At 36.2% G+C, this 23,151-nt stretch overlaps 2 protein-coding genes across 5 annotated transcripts; one reads left to right on the forward strand and one right to left on the reverse strand.

The window, feature by feature from the left end:
• Nucleotides 1-3,717: 3,717 nt before the first annotated feature.
• Nucleotides 3,718-10,333, forward strand: LOC116032202 (protein MEI2-like 5). 4 transcript variants are annotated; one of them, XM_031274660.1, is made up of 13 exons: nt 3,718-3,953; nt 5,247-5,393; nt 5,486-5,946; nt 6,114-6,272; nt 6,350-6,466; nt 6,567-6,718; nt 7,600-7,691; nt 7,783-8,758; nt 8,871-8,955; nt 9,047-9,115; nt 9,432-9,611; nt 9,691-9,849; nt 9,933-10,333. In XM_031274660.1, the coding sequence occupies exons 2-12, from the start codon at nt 5,264-5,266 to the stop codon at nt 9,808-9,810; spliced, it is 2,541 nt and encodes an 846-aa protein (XP_031130520.1). In that variant the 5' UTR covers nt 3,718-3,953; nt 5,247-5,263; the 3' UTR covers nt 9,811-9,849; nt 9,933-10,333. The 4 variants fall into 4 exon arrangements, with proteins under 4 accessions (XP_031130520.1, XP_031130521.1, XP_031130518.1 ...); XM_031274661.1 differs by having other exon boundaries at nt 9,691-9,845; XM_031274658.1 differs by having other exon boundaries at nt 9,691-10,333.
• An 881-nt stretch (nt 10,334-11,214) lies between these two features.
• LOC116032523 (phytochrome E) lies at nt 11,215-16,960 on the reverse strand. Its single transcript, XM_031275119.1, has 4 exons — nt 14,735-16,960; nt 13,209-14,013; nt 12,176-12,472; nt 11,215-11,800 (listed from the first exon to the last, which is right to left on the reverse strand). The coding sequence occupies exons 1-4, from the start codon at nt 16,782-16,784 to the stop codon at nt 11,557-11,559; spliced, it is 3,396 nt and encodes a 1,131-aa protein (XP_031130979.1). The 5' UTR covers nt 16,785-16,960; the 3' UTR covers nt 11,215-11,556.
• Between the last annotated feature and the right edge of the window lie 6,191 nt (nt 16,961-23,151).

Consider the following 23,151-nt stretch of genomic DNA (forward strand, 5'->3'; position numbering starts at 1 on the left):
AAAAAAAAAAAACAAAAAAAAAAAAAAAAAAAAAAAAAAAAAACTCCCACTTGGAACTCAAATCACAATTAAAAACACTTAATTAATTAATACTTACCCCACCTGCCTCCTTTTGATTCCTCATTCATTACTTTCACACACACATGTAAGAGCACAATGTCACGCATTAGGGGTGGGCATAATTTGGATATTCGAAATAACACTTAATTTAAATTTTAAATTTTGGAAAAATTTGTATAGTTTTTTGTTTGATTATTTGAAATTATGATATATTTGAATAAAAATTTGATTTGGATATCAAGTGTTAAAATTTTATCCATATTCAATCCAAAACCCGAAATAACATAAAATGTTGTTATAAATATAATAATGAATTATATACTTGCTATTAAATATATTTCACAATAAAATTATATTGATTTTTAAAGCTCTATTAGTTAATTGATTACTTGATTAGTGTTTTGTATTATTTTTAATTTGATGGTATATATATAAAAATATTACTACCTAAATAACAAAATCAATAATAAAACTTTAAATTAATTAAAAAATTAGTATATCCAAACTAACCAAAAGTAATTTCACCAAAACTGAGCATATTTGAATTAAATCTTATCTGAATATCATTTTTTAAACATTATTCAAAATTGTTGGATATTCAAAATAAAATTTAAGTATTACTCGAATTGAGAGAAAAACAGTTATGCATAATTTTCTTAATTTGGATATTTGTCTAAGTAATACCAATCGATTATAACAATCTATTTTTAATAAATGGATCATGCTACATTGATAAAAAGAAAAGATAAACTAAAATTCTTGGCGTGCCAATACTATATTCAGTTTTAACGTGGATTGAGGTCGAGCAATTTATAATAACCAATAAATAAAAAAAGTTTTATTGTCACGTCAACAATAAAAGATTTTGGTGAAAATTTATAATTCATGTAGCTTTATCCTTAATAAATATATTGTATTTGTGTAATACTATATTCTCATTATAGTTTTACCTTATAACTTTTACATTTTTATGTAATAATATTTGATTGATTCATTCTTATATTTAGTGTATTAGTTCTTTGGACGGAAAAAAGATCGAAGGATTAGCTAATTATTCACAATAATCAATAAATAAAAAAAATTTATTACAACATCATGAATTCATGAAGTGGACATTAAGTTGAGGGGGACAAATAAATTCTTTAATTTTATTTTTACTTGTAATATCGTAGCATACTAGCATTTATCTAGGTAATTCTGTGGACTCGGGTCCACCTTGTAATGTGAGTCCATATACAATTTACATATTAAATGTTTACAATTTACCTTTTAAAAATTCACAATTTGTATAGTACGAACACATAATGTTAACATATGTAATTGATTATCTTGTTTTGTATTCACAAATTTCTTTTAAATACTGCAGTCAATTTCAAAATTAAAAATACATAATTTAATCTTTTTAAAATTTAGTACAATTGTTATTTGTTTTGACTTAAAAATACAATTTACATTCTGAAAACTCACAATTCTAATACTAAAATACACAATTTAACATCGCTTAGAATGATGGTCCATCTTCCCAGTCAATGGTATAACAAGTCAGGATCTACACATAGTTAATGCGGAGTACCCATTTTGGTATCTATATTACAATGATGACATTTCCATTTTAAATATCAGTTATTTATTTGACTATTTTTTATCTCTTAATCAAATTTAGTCTAAAACATTTTAAAGTTCTCACTATAAATTTTTTTTTATTACTCCCTTGTTATTTTATGTATTTGGTTTATTTAATGATATTCAAATTATTTATAATTTAATTTTAAACAAAATTTGTTCATTTCTTTTAAATGAGAGATTAAAATAATCAATTTGATAATTACTAAATAAAAATGGTAATGACAATGACAAAAGATAAAAAGTGTTTTTTTTTTAAATATCTACATATACTACTTCTAGTCTTCTACGTCTCATTTTACCTATTTACTATTCCTTGGTTAATTTAATTTGTAATTAATTTATTTATTTAATATTTTGTTATAATTTTTGAGTTCTACTAACTCGGTTACAATGTAGTATCTGTTCATAGCTACTTTCTCAACCTACTGAAGCACAAAGAGTCAACAGATGCCTCCACTGAGGCGGATTCTTTTTTCGTGAGACGGATTGAATTTAGATAGAAATATAATACTAACGATGAAAAATGCAATACTACTCATAGATATATTGATGGTTATTTATGACGGAAAATGTGATACTTTTGATGAAAAATATAATACTTTTAAATCAAAATGTAATATTTAGGGGTTAACACATCCTAATTTGTACCTATAGTTAACAATTTCTATACATGTACATAAATAACTTGATAATTGCTGACACATAATACGATAACTACATGTACAGAAACTGCTAATTGCAAGTATAGAATGTGTCAATTACATATATAAAAATTATTCTTAAACAGCGTTTACAATGTAAGATAGATCATGGTCTATGGTATAATTTGCCAACTATAATACTGTAAACACAAAAAATTCGAAATTGTATATATTCACAATATCGGGTTACAGTGTGTGTGTAATTCAAGTTGCAGGTACAAAATCTCTGTATAGTCCTCTGATTCTTCACTGACGTGTTCTACTGAAGTGCCTCCGGGTTTCAAGTGGCGTAGCCTCCGGGATTCAAATAGCGTAGCCTCCGGGATTCAACTGACGTAACTTCCGGGATTCAAACGGCGTAGCTTTCCGGGATTCAAGTGACGTAACTTCCGGGATTCAAACGGCGTAGCTTTCCAGGATTCAAGTGACGTAACTTTCGGGATTCAAACGGTGTAGCTTTCCGGGATTCAAGTGGCGTGGCCTTCCGGGATTTCAAGGGCGTGATACTCAACTAGAACCGTCAAAATACTTCAAGCCTCTAACTGCTTCAGAATGCCTTCAATGCCTTCAATGCTTTCAAATCTTCAATCTTCAAGGCGTGTTTTAAATGTGAAATGAGGGGCTCTATTTATAGTGGAGTGTGCAACCAACTTCCCTCAACAAACTCCCTAATTAATTAATTAATTAAGGGAATGAACATTGCCATAATCAAGTCCAGGTTCAAGACTCTATCATCTAATTCAAATTCAAATTAATTATAATTATTAAATTCAAATATAATAAAATTATATTTAAATTATAATTATAATTATTATTAAATTCAAATATGAATCGGGCTTGGCCCATTAATTCAATTACCCAACATCAATTTAATTGGGCTAATTAAATTAATTTAATCATCATGACCCAATTAATTAAATTGGTCCAATAATCAATCTCAACATTAGGCCCAATAATAATTTAATCGGTCCATTTTCGAGCTCAAATTTTCTGTGTCTACAAATACTTTATGAAAAAGTATAACACTTTAGAAAAAACGTGTTCTGTCTTGCAGATAAATATTGACAGATAAATATTTACGGATAAAGATTTTGCCATAAATATTAATCAAATTAGAAATATAAAATATTGACAGATAAATATTTACGGATAAAGATTTTGCCATAAATATTAATCAAATTAGAAATATAAAATAAGACAAAATGGATAGGGTAATATACACACAATCTATGTGTCTATCTGTAGTCTATATACTACTATATAAGAGAGAGAGAGAACGAAGACAAAGATTAGTATTGAGTACGGAGTTTTTATCTATACTCTGAGTGTAGGAGGAAAAAAAACAAAAACAAAAGCAAGAGAGAGAGAGGAAGAAAAAAAAGTAAAAAAGAGGGCTCATTTTCTCTCTCACCACGTCTTTCTCCCTCGCTCCCCGTTTCTCTCTCATCTCTGATCAGAGCTGGAACTGGACTGTTCTCGTGTGGTTTGATGTGCTGTTTTCAACTCCTCTCTTCAGTTCTTAGGTCTTGATTTCTGGGTTTTTGCCCACTTTTCACTAATTTTGAGGTATTAGCTTTTTGGCTCCCCTCCTTCTGTCTCTTTGATTGTGTCTGTGTGTGAACATTCAGCTCTGTAAGTGTTGCAGCCAATGGAATTTGGTTGGCCCTGAAACATTAAAGTTTTGAAGGTTACAGATTTCCTCTCTCTGTGTTTTTTTTTGTTGCTTGGTTCTATTTTTATTTTTGAGTTATTTTTATTCTGGGTGTCAATTAATATGGTCTGTCTCGTTTCATTTCTCATTCTTTTCCAAATTTTATGGTTTTTTTTTTTTTGAAGAGATTAATCCTTGTTGGAACTGAAGTTTTGTTTCTGGAAAGAAAGTACTTTTATGCTTTCTTAGGAAGCTAGATTTTCGTTGTAATTTGGTTTGTCTTTATATGTTATTTGAAGAGTTTTTAGAAGTTTCTTTTTTTGGGTCCCTTTTTTAGATGGAAATTTTGTAGAAATAACTCTTTCATTATAGTGGTTTACTACTTTAGTTTTGGGTTTCAAAGATTTCTTTTTTATTTATATGTAACGAATGAATGCTGTCTGTTTGATTACTTACTGGCTATAAACAATTGATTATTGATCTATGCTGTGTAAATCTACTTGTTTAATTGTAAAGATACCATTTTTGCTCCTTTGTCCAGTTAAATTCCCTTTTTCCAAAATTTATATGGCTCTGGTGGGTGATTTTGGTTGTATTAACTGGAAAGGAGTTCATGGTGAACTCTTATGTGCCTATAGTAAGAAGTTCAAGCTTTTGTGTATCGTTTTTTTTTATCTCCCCTGACTTATGGTTTGCTGGTTAATTCTGTGGAGATCAATTTTATAGACATATAAACCTATGCATTCATTGTGTGGGACTTCTGATAGGCACATGAAAAACGCATATTAAGGGTGATCAACTTGTTATTGCAGCAATCTATGTTCAGTTTTTGTTTGATTTGTTTTCCATCTATATGCAACGAATTACACGTGATCTCTGAAATTAGTGCATCATACAAAGTTGTCAGAATTTCTTGTCTATTTGGTTGCCAGCTATCTAATACTTCGTAATTGATTCACTTATAGCATCCTTGTATATTTGCAATGAATGAGTAGGTAAAGGTGCTTTATTCCTTGAATTTGGTGATAGCTGGATGACTTGTAGCGTGTTTCATTGTCTGCTTTAGAGGAGGTTTTCACGCTTTTATAGGGTTGTTTTGACAAAAAGTGGATGTGAAATAGCAGACTTTAAACACCATAATTGATTATGTAATTCCCGTGAATGATATTTTGTACTGACTGACAGTTCAACCCACATTTATGTTGTAGGAGCTTTGGAAATTCCAATGACAAATATATCCAAGGGAAACACCACATTGAGGGTGTTTCCTGGAATTCCTGGATCAGATAGTTTTGATGCTTCAACCGATGCTTCACTTTTTTCGAGCTCACTGCCTGTTCTTTCCCATGAGAAGTGTATGTGATCCATGTCGTTAAAATATTTTATGTACCAGTTCTCTGCATAATATAATGATCAAAGTTTTCTTTATTCGATTTCTCTGATGCAGTGAACATGAGTGAGGTGGGTCGTGATCTCAAATCTATTGATGACACACCAGTCAGCTTGAAGAAGATCCATCCAGCAGAAGAGAGTGATGACTTGCTTCAAGAAATTATTCGTAATACAATCAAATATTGTCTTCCTGATGACGAGGATGATCTTTTATCAGGCGTAGTGGATGGCTATGACCTGGGTGGACTTCGTAACCGCACTGATGACTTGGAAGATTATGATCTTTTTGGCAGTGGAGGAGGGTTGGAATTGGAATCGGATCCTCAGGAAAGCCTAACTATTGGTATATCAAGGCTAAGTGTCTCTGATATTGTTGGAGCGTCCCATAATGGGCTTCCGAATGGAGGTGGGGCTATCAGTGGAGAGCATCCTCTGGGGGAACATCCCTCGAGAACATTATTTGTTCGTAATATCAACAGTAATGTCGAGGATTCAGAATTGAAAAATCTCTTCGAGGTACTTTTAGTTACTGACAATTGCATATATTTCTTCTCCTAATGATCTTTTGGTACCATTTTCTTTGATACAAAGTTGCATTTGTGTGTCTATGTGCGGTTATTGCAATGTCCAAATTCCTAACCTCTCGTAATTGTTTTTGTGCATGCTTGTTCCTGTTTAATTAGCAATATGGTGATATCAGAACTATGTACACTGCTTGTAAGCATAGAGGCTTTGTGATGATATCCTACTATGATATTCGTGCTGCTCGAACAGCAATGCGGGCGTTACAGAATAAGCCTCTGCGGAGAAGAAAACTCGACATTCATTTCTCGATTCCAAAGGTAAGCCAGTTCTCTGCTACTAAAAGGTTATGCCTAAGGGATTTTCGTTTTCTCACTTCCATTCTATCTATTACCAGGATAACCCTTCAGAGAAAGATATTAACCAAGGAACCCTAGTAGTTTTTAATTTGGATCCATCAGTTTCAAATGACGACCTCCATCAAATCTTTGGGTCTTATGGCGAGATCAAGGAGGTAACAGACTTGTACAGCTATGTTCCTCAATTACTATGCTTATTGTTTGTCCCTATGGTGCTATAAGAAGTTGTTTGTGCTATCCGTTGTTTTAAAACAGATCAGGGAGACACCGCACAAGAGGCACCACAAGTTCATCGAGTTCTATGATGTTAGGGCTGCCGAAGCTGCTCTTAGATCCTTAAATAAGAGTGACATAGCTGGGAAGCGGATAAAGCTTGAACCTAGCCGCCCTGGGGGTTCACGTCGAAAGTGAGTATACTGGTGTTAGTTTGTTTCTTAATTCAAACTTATCAACATAGATACCAAAACCACTGCTTTTTTATTTATAACCAATTCATCTATGTTCAATTAATAGCCAATCCAAATGATTACTAGAATTTACTCTTTTTACTGCTTACTTTCCTTAAGTTTCTGATAATTTGTAAATTCTCTTGCATGTGAGTTTGAAATCATAAGCTAAACTGTATACCTAATCATTATAGGATTTCCTTTGGTGGATGATCAATGAGTCTATGAGTTATTATTGTCCTCAGTTCCATTATATTAATGCTTCTTTATTATTTTCTTAAAATTAATATCAGGGACAATATTGACAATTAGGAAGTGGTTCCATGAATTAAGAAAGATAATTTACTCCTTCATATTAAAAAAAGTGTTGCAACAGCACATGTGAGTTGAGTTGCCTTTTTGATAAGCTTTCATTCAAAATCAGTTATTGGAAATACAAAAGGGGAAAAGTAGTTAAGCAAAGTTACATGGGAAAGGTATGGAACTGTTGGGCGGAGGCCGGTGAAGGGCCAAGTCCAGACCAGGTGGCTAGGGGATTGTTGGGCAAAGGCCTGAAGGGCCAAGTCCAGGCGTCCAGCACCCTGCCTCTTGAAAATGTGGCGGTAAAAGGAAATAAAGTTGCGCCTTTGCTACAAGCTATAGCTTTTGGCGTAGTGGTAAGATCCTAACAGGCATGTTCATTTTGGAAACAAGGCAGATGGTGCTGTTAGGTAGAATCTGACTATTCCTTCCCTAGATGCTTGTTTTATGCCGTTTGATTTCTTGTTTTGATAAATGTTATGCCTTGTTCATTCCGGTCATTCTTCACTGATCTGTGTGCCATTCTTCTATCTCGAATACAGCTTTCTGTTACAACTAAATCATGATCTTGAACAAGAAGAATCTCGAAGTTTACCTCACCAATTGAGTTCTTCAATTGGTAATTCTCCAACGGGTAATCTTTTGTTTTTATTGTGCTGGACAGTAACTTGTATGCCCTACTTCAGCTTCTGTTTCTTAGATGACGGCTCACCGTATTGTGACAGGTAACTGGCAACAGTTTGGCAGCCCTGCAGATCATTCTCCCATCCAGAGTCTCGGCAATTCCAATAGTTTTCGATCTGCCAATCCTGCATCTGGCAATAATTTAGCTGGTTTAGCGTCGATTTTGTCTCCTCAAGCATTGAACACTGTGAAGGTTGCACCGATTGGTAAGTTTGAAGGAAGTGCTGGACAAGCGGAACAGCTAATAACTATTGGAAATTCGAAGCACGGTGCTTCCATCCCGCAACCTCATTCTTTTCCAGAGCCAAAACCGAGCTGGTATTCTGGGCCAATCTCTTCGTATGGTGCTTCTAGTTCAAATGGTTCGGGTATTGAAACACTATCTGGAACGCAATTTCTTTGGGGAAGTCCAAAGGTATATCCCGAGCAAAGTAACCCTTCTCCCTGGCATCCACAAACCAAGGGGCATCCTTTCACATCCAATGTGCAAAGCCGTGGGTTTCCATTCTCCAATCAACATGGATCTTTTGTTAATTCATCCCAACAACACCGCCTTGACGGTCATTATGTGGGTTCTGCTCCATCCGGTCTTCCTTTCGAGAGGCGCATGGGTTTCTTCCCAGAGTCACCAGAAGCCTCGTACTTGAGTCCCGGTTATAAAGGCATGGGGGGCACAGGACCTCGTGAGAGAAGTTATATGAATAACATGGGTGGTGCTAATGGTGCTTTGAGTTCCAATCTTTCCATTTCAGGAAATATGAGTATGACAGATAATAATGGCTCTCCTGGATTTGGCATGTTGCCTTCTCAAAGGTCAAGTCCCGCATTCATGGGTAGTGGTATCTTCCCGGGACCTGCTGCTATGGCATTTGAAGGCCTGACTGAACGTGGGCGTGTCAAGCGTGTCGAGGTTAACGGGAACCAGATTGATAACAAAAGGTTTCAGCTTGACTTGGACAAGATTAGAACTGGTGGCGATGCTCGGACAACTTTAATGATCAAAAACATTCCGAACAAGTAAGTAGCTTTTTGTCTATTCTTTCTTATTTTAGCTAATAATACCATTCTACCTTGTTTTAGGTAATAATTTAAAAACATTACATGATTTATAATAATCACCTTCCTCTAGGTACACCTCCAAGATGCTGTTAGCCACTATTGATGAAAATCATAGAGGCACCTATGACTTTCTGTATTTGCCCATTGATTTTAAGGTAAGTTTTTAATGGTTAATTGTGAAGAAATTTTTTGCAGTTTCCTGTGGTTAGATCATAGTACTGATAAATATTCTTACTTGCAATGCAGAATAAATGCAACGTGGGCTATGCATTCATTAACATGTTGTCTCCGTCGCTCATAATACCATTTTATGAGGTTTGTTTCTATAATTTAACCACATTTTATAGGTTTAAACCCTAAACCTGAGGGCCCCTTAACTCCCTGCCGTAGGGATTGTGAGGAGGTAAATTGCAAGATGTGCCTCAGTGAGGCAGGGTCTGAGTGCTTGCTTTTTGCCCAAAGGCTAAGATCCTCCCCCATTGAGGATTCGAGCCTGGGTATTTGCTGGGTCACTACTCACTACACTCAAAGTCAACCTTTCGACCACTGAGCTATGCCCCGGGGCTTTAACCGCATTTTATAACTCTATAGTTTGAAGTATTTAATGTTATGGAATATTTATTTTGCGTAGGCATTTAATGGGAAAAAATGGGAGAAGTTCAATAGTGAGAAAGTGGCTTCTTTGGCATATGCTCGAATCCAAGGGAAGGGAGCCCTTGTTGCCCACTTTCAGAACTCGAGCTTGATGAACGAAGATAAGCGCTGTAGGCCAATTGTATTCCATTCCGAAAGTTCAGAATCCGGTAGCCAGGCAAGAAAAACTAATGTGGACCTAATCAAATTGAATTTCAACTTCTCTGTTTGGCGTCTAACATGACTGTGTTGTGCAGATTATCCAGGAACATCTTTCTTCCAGTATGAATATTCAATCCCGTCAATCAATTGTGCCAGGGTTATCGCAGTCTTCAAGTAGCCTGACAGAAAAAGGGGAGGAGCTAATAGTAGCCTGAAAGCGTTTTGTTCTCGGTACAAGAAGGCAGCTGCTGTCGGTAGTTTGCATTTTTTTTTTTTTTTGGAAAAATAGGTTGCGAAAGGTAAAATGGTTTAGAACTGCAGTTTTTTTGTATTATAGTAATGGCGGGTGGATAGAAGGCTTCCCGAGGGCGAGGGAAAGAGGAGTCGGATGTGGCATCCTTTGGTTCCTGCAAACAGGTGAAGAAGTTGGCGTGTTTACTGTTCTCGTGGTACATTTTAGAGAAATTTTTGCGAGCTGAGATTAGTCAATTCAAATCAATCTCCGCTGTGCTGGTTAGGTGAAGGGTATAGTTTTCGAAATTTTTGTTGTCTGGATGGAGAATGGCTCCTTCAGAATTTGATTGCAGGAGAACAGACCTCCTCTCCTCTGTAAACTTGATTCAATGTTCAGTATTCTAAACCTTGGATGGTATTTTTATTTTGGGACAAATTCCTTTAGTTAAGAGTCAGTCTTATCAGATTTGTGGTTTTTTTTAAGTAAAAGTGGCTTTTCTGGAATGTGGTTTTGTTATTTGTTTTGAAAACTTTAATGTAACTGTCTTGTTTGAGGTTTCTGCAACCGTAAGGTTGTGGTTCAAGTGGGGATAACCCGACCAAGTTGGTCTGAACGTTGAGTTGGTAATCACAAGGTTATAAATTTGACTCTCAACATGAGCAGTCTATTGGCTTTCTTAGTTTGAGTGATTGAGTCTGTTAGTTATGACAACATAGACTGATTTATCTCATTGCGGTCCATTGTTGTTAGTTATGGCAACATAGATTGGTTTATCTCCTTGCAGTCCATTGTTGGTAGGGTACTAAGTGAGATTTACTCAGTAAACATCTTCAAATAATGCTTGTGAATTTTCTTCGTCACTCAGTGGTTTAAGTTACCAGCTTGGTGGATTAGCAGTGCCCTCACACAGCATGCCTAAAAACATCAACTGTTTTACTTCTAGCAGTGCCCTCACACAGCATGCCTAAAAACATAAACTGTTTTACTTCTTTACTTCAATTTGTAGCAAAATAGCTGCTTTTTAAAAACATAAATAGAAAATTGAGAAAAATGACACTTTTTTGTCCCAAAATTATTAGGAAATAGTACATTTGTTCTATATTACGTGCTGTCATTTTTAGTTCTTCAATTATTTGTGAAGTGACTTTTTTCGTCACTAAGTTATATTATAGTTGGGTTAAAAATGTCACCCCGCAGACATTTGAGAGACGAAAACAACCATATCATACATAATTAAGGGCAAGAAATGACGCTCCCGTTGGGTGCTATTCGTGCCTTCAAATGTAGGTAGTCACTTTTTTTTTTTCTCGAAAAATCAAATACTTGCAAAAGTACCTGATTTTTTCTCTCTCATCACCACTCTCCTCCAAAAAAGTATAAAAACTGACCAGAAAACCTCCATTGAAGTTGCCTAAGAAACCGGCTTTCATGCCTATATGTTTGTACATTTGAGGGGAATGGGAATGGAAATCCAACCCACTGACTTCTTACATAGATTGACAAGTTTATAGTGTGGAATTATACATACATACCATTCATCGCTGCAATTTACTCTCTCAAAATGTCAGTTTAGCTGATCTTAGATAAGAACCAATCACCCAAAGATGGAAATTGGGAAAAGACAATAGGGGAAGCAAGTGACAGAATCACATAATAGATGTTTTCTTTTTAAAATTGTGTACCTGACTCAATGGAGATCTAGGAAAAAATTAATCTCAAGATAGAATCAGGTTATTCTGCTCGTATCCATACTTGACTCCCGCGACCTTGGTTTTTGCGTTTTGAAATCAAGGTCGATTAGGAAGTAGCACTTTTGTTGTTCTCTGACGTAATGGACATGACCATTCATCATTCTAACGAGTTTCTGTGACAAATGTAAAACAATTCCTTCTTGTGTTGTCCATCGAGTTCCTCCTCTTACCATGTCTTCGATAAGAGCAGAAGGGAGGCCTTGCCCGGGATGAGTCATTCTACGGGAGGGAGACAATTAATGAGATAATCAGAAGGAGAAGTACTGAGAACATGGAATTATTAAGGATCATCATAATGTAAGCAACTTCAAACTAACTGAAGCATGTGCTCCATGCCTCCATCTCATATATATTATATGCTCAACACGCTCCCTCACGTGTGCGAGCCGTGGACCATAGTCTCTTTTTGATGAAGGGCATGGCATTGACTCTTATACCAAATTGAAGCATGTGCTCCATCTCAACGACTCAACTAAAAGTCTAAGCTGATAGTTGGACTGTATATTTATGTTTATATATTATATATGCTCAACAAAACTATCGAGAAATATGAATCATTTTAGAGGTAAAAATGAATGTATAGGACCATGATACCTGAACTGGATATGGATAAACTCATTCCCGTCTTGAATCAGCTTCAACCCCGGGGATACCCTGATTTCCACCCAACCATCTGGAGAAGGTGCGTGGCGCACTATGCTGAGCAAGAAATCCGATAGGACAAGCTGAAGCTTAATTTGATCCCCGTATATAGGGAGAGATTTGATCTGGTCCGGAATATCATGAAGTAGCTGTAAATTCTTCTCCTTCAGCGGGATCATAACTTGACTAACCACTGCATCTATGACATTTCCTATAACAAACTCTTCCGTCTTTAGCTCCACTCTGTTGCTGTAACCACGAGAAAGTAACATAATCAGAAAGCCATTTACTAAGCTAATTTTCATCAAACTTACTATATTGTTCAAAAGTCTTCTCCGCATTTACTAAAAATGGCTCATTGCAGCGTTGTAGTTGCTTTTTAGAAGTAAATACTAACTTTATACATTTGGAAAGCAATCGAAGATTCTAGATAGACTAATCACCAATACAAAATAAATAAATAAATAAATTCAGCCAAGAGGCAAAATTAAGTAAGGTATATTGAATGATCTATTCTTAATAACTCGAGCTTGGTGGATGTTTAATCAATTACTTTCCTATAGATAACAAGAGATTTTGCACCATCTAAAATTGTGACATATTTTATATTAGAAACATTCAAATGTTATGGCATCCCACCCCCTTCCCTGTCATTGTCTCCGAGAAACGTCTTCGTCTCAAGGCCGGAGACGAAGAAAACGTCTTCGTCTCAAGGCCGGAGACGAAGAAAACGTCTTCGTCTCCGGCTAGAGATGAAGAAAACTCTACGTCTTTGGCCAGAAACGAAGAAAAGGTCTTGGTCTCTGGCAGAGATGAAGACAGGGGGAAGGGGGTGGGATTTTTTTTTTTTTTTAAATTATTTTGAGTTGGATGGCTCAATTGTATTTTTGTGTGTAGTTCAATAGCCTATTTGAACATTATTCCTTTAACAAAATATGCAAGCAAATAGCTAGTAATAACTGGAGATTCAAAGAAAAAGAGTTACCCATCCACGATGCCTCCACTATCCATATTCTCGATTATAGAGAGTATCTGTTTTTCACAGGCTTCACTTGTCTCGAGAAACTGTTTCTGATGATCTGAAGTAACGGTACCTTCAAGGAGCTTGTGGGTGAAACGAATTCCATTCAAGGGATTTTTCATCTGCTGTTGGATGTAAGCAAACTCTTTAAGAGTCGAGAGACATTCTCTATCATCTTCTATATCTCTTGCGGATGTCTGCGGGTCAACCGCCATCGTTTGCAAGAAGCAGAAACATCCAATTATATTTCCACGCTCATCAGTTCTCTTATTTGCGGTTATAAACACGTCTATAAAGTTCCCCTTCCTATCAAAAAATCCAAATGAGAGCTTTTCGGTATCATGACCACTTATCCCTTGGTACAAGAGAATCATAAATTTGGTAAGCGCGTCTTGACCCTTAAGCCGACACAAGCCACCGAAAATTTCACCCGGAAGTCTCTTCCCTATAACCTCGCATTTCACCAAACCAGTTAACCGCTCCATAGCCGCATTCCATTCAGAGCAGCAGGCATTCTCATCAGAAGCAAATATTGGCGGGATTAGTGGATTAAGGCTTTGTATAATAGCCTCATAATCTCCCTGCAACCGAACAAATTTATCCATGACAGCTTTCTGAGGAGTGATGTCTTGACCCACAAAGCACACCCCGATAATATCATTTTTGTAGTCCCTACTTGTGCAGGCATTAACGACAAGGTATACAACTTCCTTTGTTGGATGCTCCCCAAACTTTAGCAGTTTTACTTCTACATTTCTGTCCTCCTCACCTGAACCAGCGTGAATCAAGAATTATTGTGTGAATAATATGGTCACAATAAGAAGAGCCTGATAAGCAAGTATCCAAAAATTGAATCTTGTAATGAAATTGATAATAGGGATCATAATCGCAAAATAAAAAGATAGCGGGTTCAGTTTTGCTGAAGTAAAGAAAGCAATACAGAGCTTAGCACAGCACATCACATAGGGACAGACTAACAACTAACAAGTAATGATTACGTTAACCGAGTCAATATGTAAGGCAATGATATGTATGCAGCATAAACTTTGAAAGTTTGAACCAATTAAGAGTTCCACATTGAAAAATAGGAGAGAAACAGATGGGTTTATAAGGTTATGGGTTAGACTAACTAATTTTGAACCAATTAAGAGTTCCACATTGAAAAATAGGAGAGAAACAGATGGGTTTATAAGGTTATGGGTTAGACTAACTAATTGATTGAATTTAGTCTTTAAGTGTAGTTTGCCCAATTGCATTATAACCCAGTTGAAAGACCGATCTTGGCCCAATAATCTAATAGACTATTAGAACATAGTATCAAAGCCTGTCCGGTCCACTTTGTCACTTGTGTTAACCCGGTGTTTGCCACCAGTAGTAATGAATATCAAATCCAAGGCAACTCCTCAAGTTTAGAAGGCATGAAATGAATATGTGCTATATTTCCCAAATTTTCAATTTTTATTGAACCAAGAGTTATAGAAAAGATTTACCTTGTAAAGCTCGACACATAAGACCTTTGAAAGTTTCATGTGAATCTTCATGAGTAACGTCATCAATGAGATACTTTCCAATTGCGACATTAGCTTGCAATCCTGTTAGTTCTGCAATCTTTGCATTCCATCCATTGATTAAGCCAGAAGAATCAACACCAAAAATAGGAACTGTTGCTGTCTCGACCAACCTGACCAGTTCCAATGCCATTGAACTAAGTTCATAGAACCTTGTGCCTTCGGAATCAGTCTGTTGGGGTGATGACACGCTTTTCATATAGTTCTCTCCAATCCCTTGAAGAGAATCTCTCATTATGAGCTGTAAAGAATGAATAGCATTAATTTCTGAATCCTCCCAAGGGAGACTTTTGCTTTTCACCACTTCTAGAAAGGCAATGAATGAAGATCGGGGGTGCATTCTTCCACCATCATCTTTATCCTCGGGATGATGCTTAGCCCCTCCCCATTTAACTTCCTTTGCGGTGTGAGACCTAAACCAGAATAGAAAATCCTTGGATGTAATTCTTGCAGTAGCCATGCCAGAAACTGCATCACCTAATAAGGGTGCTCCGGGATAGCCAGCATCCGAAAGACTATCCGTACTCAAACCTGTAGAATCCCCGTGATTATGTAGCAACCACTCTGCAATATCTTTAACTTGTGTCTCAGTTGGTGTTACACCAAGCAACCAACATTTCCCGTCATAATAGAGTGCAGCCCCATCACACCTCACGAGATCCATTATACTAGGAGTTTGCGTCACAATTCCAAATGGAGCATCTCGGAGAAGCATGTCACATAGTAAGGTTTGAGTGCGGAGAATTTTCTTTTCAGCCAATTGCGAGGCCAATTGAAGCTCCATATAAAGCTGAAGACTAAACGCCTGCATAAGGAACTCACACGCATAGCGAAGAGGGAAAGGAACGTAGCGAGCAGAAGTATGGTGGCACACTACCAATCCCCAAAGCTTCATGGACTCACTACTATTAATAACAACAGCCATCACCAACGAGGCTATAGACCCCATGTTAGCCATATACTTGGTATGGCAGCCATGAGGCGATCTAAGAGTCGAATTGACCAAGCAAAGAGGCTGTTTTAGTTCTTCACTTTGAAAAACCTTAACGGGTTGTGCATTGCAATCACAGATCATCCTAACCCTGTTCTGCTTAAACAAGAAACGTGCCGCTTGAGGGATATCTGTTGCAGGATAGTGCAATCCTAAATAAGGCTCTAAGTCCGACCTCCTAATTTCGGACACAACCTCGCCATGACTGTCATCATGGAACTTATAAACCATTACCCTATCGTACCCGGTCAGCTTCTGTACATCCTCCACTACTGTGTCACACAATGTCCCTATATCTCCCCCAGGGAGTGACTGAAGCCTAGAAATAGCCCGGACGGCGAGTTTCTGTGATTGCACTGCCCCAGCAAGCAACAGTGCAGGATCAGCAGAGTTAGCAGGTTCCAAATCAATCACAATCCCTACATCAATTCTGTGGAGTACAGCATAAAAAGGCTTTTGATTAGTCTTAGAATGTACCCAAATTGGGTTCAAAAGAGAAATTTCCCTAGATGCCACAGCCTTGGCCAAAGAAGCCCTTGAAGAAAGGGTGAAAAGAGTCCTGGCATCAATCCCAATCAAACTCATCCTCTCCGGAGGCTCAACACCACTCTTCAAACCCAGCAAATCAAAGCAATTCTCACTAAACCCTAGAATCTTGAAACTGGGTTCTTCAATTGCAAGCATACAACCAAAGGGTTGAATAAGCCCACCCCTCTGGATTCTTGATAAATAAGCAGTCATTTCTTCTTCAGTCACATTCTGTGGAGCACCAATAACAGACCTGGAGTAGTCAAAGGACTTACCAGACTCCCTAGACTGCTCAAACTCAGCCATTAGCTTCGCATCAGCATTGTACTGAGCTATGGCCTTGCCGGTGTTCAAGTTGCTAGTAGCAGACGAAGAAAAGGTCGCAGCTTTGGCATAATTCTCCATTTTCTTGCTGCTTGTGGGTGGTTTGTTTTCCTGGCTTTGCAAATCCATGGTGTGGGTTCTTGGAGGTGGGGGGTTTTGCTCATATACTCATGTGGGTTCACTCCTAGGAGTAGCTGACTGATGTGTACCATGACTGTGTATGTCCTTGATTCTCTTGTTTGAGTCTCCCCAAGTCTTGTTGGCTCACTCACTCACTTCCACTCCTTTTGCATCTGTGTGGTTTATGTTTTTCTCTTTCAATTGTGTGATTAAGACTCCATAAACGACACCATACAATCAAACAAATATCTTTTTAGTACCATATTCCATGCCTCCAACTAATTTACTCACTTACTCCTCTTTCAAACCCTCCATTTACAAAACAAAGTAGAATAGATCAATTGGATTTTGAGCGGTAGATTATGGGTAATAGCAATATCAGAGTTACACACTTAATGTGGTAATCTCTTTAGAGTCCTCCCACCTAATAGGTGGAGATTGTGGATGGGTAGTCACAATGTAGAAGTTATACCTATTTAATGTGAGACTCCTTAGTTATACATATCTAATGTAGTAATGTGGTAACCTTTTTTGGAGGTTAAAAACAGGTCCTCTCACATAATGGGCAAAGATTCTGGGTGGATAGTCACGAATCACGATGTCAATCCTTATATTGAGGATCAGGGTCACTATGAATCCTGATCCAATACACAGAATTTGACTTCATAAAGTACAGAATTAATGTTAATAATGAACAGAATTCATATTTATAATACACACACATAAACATGATATAATGAATATGAATTCTAGGGGTATAAACGAGTCGAGCCGAGCTCGAGCTCGGCAATTTTCGAGATGCTCGCGAGCAGCTCATTTGTTCGAGCTCAAGTTTGAGCTTGAATTCAAGCTCGAGTTCAGGCTCGAACTCGAATTCGAGTTTAATTTTGAGCTCAAGCCGAGCTTTGACCAAGCGGTTCACGAGCCGCTCGACTCATTTACACCTTTAATGAATTCTATGCATTATGAACATGATCTGTGTATTATGTTAAGTGTTTATGTGTCATCAGCTATATAATTCTTTGCATTATGAACATGAATTATGTACTTTTTGAAGTCAAATTTTGTATATTGGACCAGAGTCTACGATATAAATTGCCTCACAATGTGAAAGTTATACCTACCTAATGCGATAGACTCCTTGGACAATAGGCACTGGTCATCCCACTTAATGGACAGTAAATTATAGGTGGAAAGTGCAGTGTTGAGTTACACTTATCTAATGTGGTAGACTTCTTGAACACCAAATACTAGTCCTCACAAGCCACACGTAATGAGCACGATTGAATCATCGTGATTTATCTATCTATTATCATGTAAAAAGATCACTTACTTAATTGGGCTCTAAATTTTTGTGTACAGTCAAAACAAGAATGGTTAAGTTGTACTTAGCAAGACAGATTAAAGCAGTTAATTAACCAAACTTTACAGAGAAGGAGGTGCATTGAAGCATAAAAGTTGAGTGATGTGAGTTGACAATGGCCACCTTGTTTTCACACACCGTGTCCAGCTGAGGAAGACAAGTGAGTAAATTGAATGGTGTGGGGCCATAATGGATTTAAGCTTCAAAAATAGCAATCGTCCAACGTGGGTAAGGCTGGAAAATGAATAATACTATTGAGCTAGTACTTGATTTAGACTTGAATTTTAATTCGAGCAAATCTCATATATTAACTTTCAATGTTTAATAAAAGTGATTATTCATTAGAAAACTTATTAAATGACCTTTAAAAACAAAAAAAATAATAATAATAATGAAATTACTCTAAATTCCTAGCCTATGGACTATGGTGCTAACGCATCCATTTTAGGGCCTACTTATTCTTAAAACAATCGTTAGTGGAGAGTTGACGTGCGACGGGTACCATTTCGTCTGTCTAATTCTCGTTATGTGTAATTTTATGTATTCTTATGTGTAACTATGTGTATTCTATTAAGTATTTATGTGTATTCTATTATACAGTCTTGTACATTAGTAATTGCATTACCATATCTCATGAAACATGAATGCTAATACTTAGGGTGTTACAGTTGGTATCAGAGCGGTAAACTTCGTTGGGATAGGTGTTACCAAGTGGTAAAAAAGCCTAACTTAGAAATTTGGTTATAAGTAAAATTTGGTAATAAAGCCTAACTAATAGGAATGCTAATACTTAGGGTGTTACAGTTGATATAAAGCCTAACTTAGGAATTTGGTTACAGTAAATCCGCAATGAGGAAGTGTGATATTGCATATCATTGCATATATATTTATTTTGATTATTTGTGGATTACACTAATATGTTGAAAATTGTGGATTATTGAGTTTTGGATGACTAAATATTTTTCTATGGCTTGATTTTTGGTAGTTGGTTTTAGCCTGTGCGTTTGAGTATAAGAGATATACTTGAACGTGGCATAACGCTCCTTTTTCCTTTTGTTAGTATTTAAAAGCTTTCGTTGTTGTATAGTTGAATTGTAATATAAAAAAAAATTCTCGTATTTTCGTAAGAGGAAAAAGTGGGGTGTTACATTTATGATGCTCCTATTTGCAAATAGGACCATGAGTTGAAGTATGGAAATATTGAAAAAGAAAGTGTATGATATGCATTCTATCTTTGTTATTAAAAATGTCATGTTAAGTATGATGAGTAGAATCATCTATGTGTTTATTGCTTGTGCATTTATTTGCAACCTCATGCCTATGTCCATATTTACCAAATCTGCATATGTTGCATAAAAGACTATGTTATTGTCGTGAAAACTTAGGAGAATGAATACATGTGTATTATAAATATATTTCCGCATTAAAACCTCTTTTTAATCTATATCTATATACTAGTTTGATTTCATGTGCATATAAAACCATATAAGTGTCTTATTCTCCATTTTTTGGGATCTATTATGAAGAAATGTTTTAAAGATTATATTACCAAACTTTTTAAGAAAGGGGATCTAACAAAATATATATTTTTGGAGGACCCGAATGGAATGATGAAATGACATGATGTCATGATATGATAAATTGATGACATGAAATCCAGTAGAAAAATCCTGAATTATGTAGAAAAGTGGCTTGGTAGAAAAATTCTAGGCTTACTTTAGGGCTTGAGCTATTATTCGCTGGGCTTGGAATCCTAGTTAGGGGGTGTGCACACTTAAGGTAGCGGTCTTGATTTCACATGTAATTTATGAGTTATGATGAGTTATATGGGAGCAGATCTTCAAGACTCGGTCCTTGTTGGGGTCATACACACATGGTGGTGACCTCACTTCCCTTCATGTATGAGAACGATAAAAGTATATGATGAAAGGTTTCCTCCAATATTATTATAAAGGAATTGAATGACTTTTTTCTTATGATATGGTTATAGATCCCAAGTAAAGTATTGAGAAAGTATACTTATATTTTTGGTTATGAGCCATCTCTCACTCTTGATGATGAGTATGATACTTATGCATTATGATTTGAGTAAACCATTTCTTTACCTTGCTAGCATAAATAAATTCTTCATTATGTTATAGTTATTCTTATTATTTAGACTCCATTCACTCAAGCATCAAAACGTTTTCTAAATACATTCATAATCATGCGAGTATGATCCATGTGACTTAATTTGAGCCGGACATGCTATGTATGCAATCTCTTCAATGAATATGTCATTTGATATTGCATTCTCATGAAGCTATATGATATTTAGTATTGTACATCCATGATTCTATATGATGCCTAGTATTGTATATCCATGATTCTACATGATATCTAGTATGGTATATTCTATGAAATTATATATTGCAAGTTGATGTATAATGTGAGTATGTGTATCAAACCTCAAGTTTTTCAATCTATGTATATATAAACTATTTTACAAGGTGTAGTGGTTTATACTTAGCAATTATACTAATCGGGTGTTTTCTACTTGTTTTACTTAACCCATTTCAGGATCCGGATGATTTGAGTCGAGTGCGCTAGAGGAGTAGATTAAGTTATCTTGTTTTTTAATCTAGCTCCTAGGTAGTTTGTCTAGCGTTGGCTATATTTTGCAGAGCATGTAATGACTCTAATGTTTAGTTTTCCTTTTAGACTTACTTTATGAGTTTTGTATGGTGGTGCATAGACCCCGGGCCTTTGACCCCTTGTGAATATAACTAGGAATGTGAATGTTTAATTTGATGATTTAGCCTTGTAGCTATCCCTGTATGATAGCTACGGCAGTAGCATCCCCTTATGTTATTGTAACCCCTCGGTTTTTCCGACAAAGTTAGGGTTCGAAAAATATTTTTTTTAGGCTATAATATTTATGAGGTGATCTCTCGGTACTTCAGAAGGATTTTTATAAGTGAGACTAGTTATTAATAAGCTGCGATCTACGTACCGGTCACGAACCGTAAAATGTTAAAGGATGCTTATACAGTTCGAATTTTCCTAAAGATTAGATTATTAAGTATCATACGATTAAGCCTGAACTTCTAGTTAGTTCAAGTAAAAATTTAAATGGACTGTAAGGGATAAATTGTTACGAACCTTGTACCTATATTTCGCGAGATACCGAAAAATTCCCAATTTGAGGGATTAGCGACGGGATTATTTTTAGAATAATTTTGGTGTTAGAATTTTCCCGAATTAAGCCATGATCCTCCGAACTTTTATCTGATTTGAACCCGAACTGGCAAAGATTAGATTTTTTTCTTCTTCAAGGAGCCATAGGGTATTGACATGTGGCATAACCCCAAGTGGATGATCACAATTAATGAAGCATTTAATGCTAGCATTAATGAGGTATGGGAATGTTGCACTTTGTTGCTTGATCTTCAAGACATAATCTACACTATCACACTCATCTTTCTCTCTCACTTTCGAACACACAAGGAAGAAGAGGAGGAAAAATATTAGTCTTCCATATTTGTGATCTAAGAACTCCTTAGGCATTTCTTCAACTCCAAGAACTCTACTATAGGTAAGAACTTCGGTTTTGTTCGGTTCAATCCCTCCTAAGACTTAAGCTTGGACTTAAGATTTATGAAAACATTGTATTATGGTGTTTTGTTAGGATCTTTGGTGAAGGAATCCAAGGAAGGCATCATCAACTTGTACGGTTTTTAAGGTTTCTACAAAGGTAAGGAATCCCTTAAGTTGATTTAGTCACTTGAAGGTGAACAAATGCTAGTAAATTATGTGACTAGGAATTTTATGCGAAAATTATGTGTTAAGTTGTGGATCTACTAGTTGACTCAAGAAACCACACTTTGGATTTTTGGTAATTTTTGTATACATGTTCATAGCTAATTTATGCATGTATATGTTGTATTTATGCCCATATAGGCTTATACTTGTGAAAATAGTGAAAAGAAATCAGGATAGATTCTGGCAGTAACTTCCGAGATTTATTGGGAAAAATTGGTAAGGTATTTTGATCCTATTTTTTTTAGGCATGTAGTTCTATAAGTGTAGAACCCGCATATAAAATTTCATAATGATCGGAGTAGTATAAGTACGGTTTTCGAATTTTTTTCCAAAACTGGTCCAGAGAGAAAAATATTCTGGACAGCACACTGCCAAGGGCAAAAAGGAAATTTTCTGTGTTTATTCGTGGATCAAAATGACCAAAACTTTTTATGGACATCAAGTACTATAAGTTGGGGTTCTACCATAAAAATTTCAAGTGAAAAAGAGTTCGGGAACTATTTTTACCGGCTCAATCTTTCGGACTGCGCCAACTGAAATCTTCTGGCAGAGAGGCTGGACGCGGTCCGGACGCCTGCGTCCGCTGGTGCGGCCAGCCGCGAGTCCGCGCGACGCGGACTCGTTTTCGACTTGTTTTTGACCAAACTTCTCCCCGATGTTTTTAATCCCGAGTACTGCGATGTTTTGAAGGCCTACGGGCAATCGGGTGAATTTTTGAAGACTCAAATATTATTTTTGTGCATTATAATTACTAATTTAGAGAAAAATGGTGTTTTAAGAATTATCGTGACTCTCGTACTTGGATTTTCGTAATAGAAATAACGTTAACTAATATGTGTATTTTGGGGAATATATTCGAGCAAGTGTGATGGTTTTTGAGTCGTGTGAATATAATGAATGGTGAGGGGTTCTGTATGAATTGTTCATACTGCATAGCGAAGTCTATTCGCTAAGTGAATGGTGAGATTTTGTATGATTTATTCATACTGCAGAGCGAAGTCTATTCGCTGAGTGAATGGTGAGATTTTGTATGATTTATTCATACTGCAGAGCGAAGTCTATTCGCTGAGTGAAGTGTGAGATTTTGTATGATTTATTCATACTGCAGAGCGAAGTCTATTCGCTGAGTGAAGTGTGAGATTTTGTATGATTTATTCATACTGCAGAGCGAAGTCTATTCGCTGAGTGAAGTGTGAGATTTTGTATGATTTA

Source organism: Ipomoea triloba, chromosome 10 (assembly GCF_003576645.1).
Source record: "Ipomoea triloba cultivar NCNSP0323 chromosome 10, ASM357664v1".
In the NCBI taxonomy this organism is placed as follows: domain Eukaryota; kingdom Viridiplantae; phylum Streptophyta; class Magnoliopsida; order Solanales; family Convolvulaceae; genus Ipomoea; species Ipomoea triloba.

Excerpts from the sequence above, each read along its gene's own strand:
- LOC116032202 (XM_031274658.1), top strand. The coding sequence starts at position 5,264 with ATGACAAATATATCCAAGGGAAACACCACATTGAGGGTGTTTCCTGGA. Across the intron at positions 6,467-6,566 it reads CTTATGGCGAGATCAAGGAG|ATCAGGGAGACACCGCACAA; the intron begins GTAACAGACTTG and ends GTTTTAAAACAG. Across the intron at positions 8,759-8,870 it reads ATCAAAAACATTCCGAACAA|GTACACCTCCAAGATGCTGT; the intron begins GTAAGTAGCTTT and ends ACCTTCCTCTAG.
- LOC116032523 (XM_031275119.1), bottom strand. The coding sequence starts at position 16,784 with ATGGATTTGCAAAGCCAGGAAAACAAACCACCCACAAGCAGCAAGAAA. Across the intron at positions 14,014-14,734 it reads TATGTGTCGAGCTTTACAAG|GTGAGGAGGACAGAAATGTA; the intron begins GTAAATCTTTTC and ends ACGCTGGTTCAG. Across the intron at positions 11,801-12,175 it reads TTTATCCATATCCAGTTCAG|AATGACTCATCCCGGGCAAG; the intron begins GTATCATGGTCC and ends TCCCTCCCGTAG.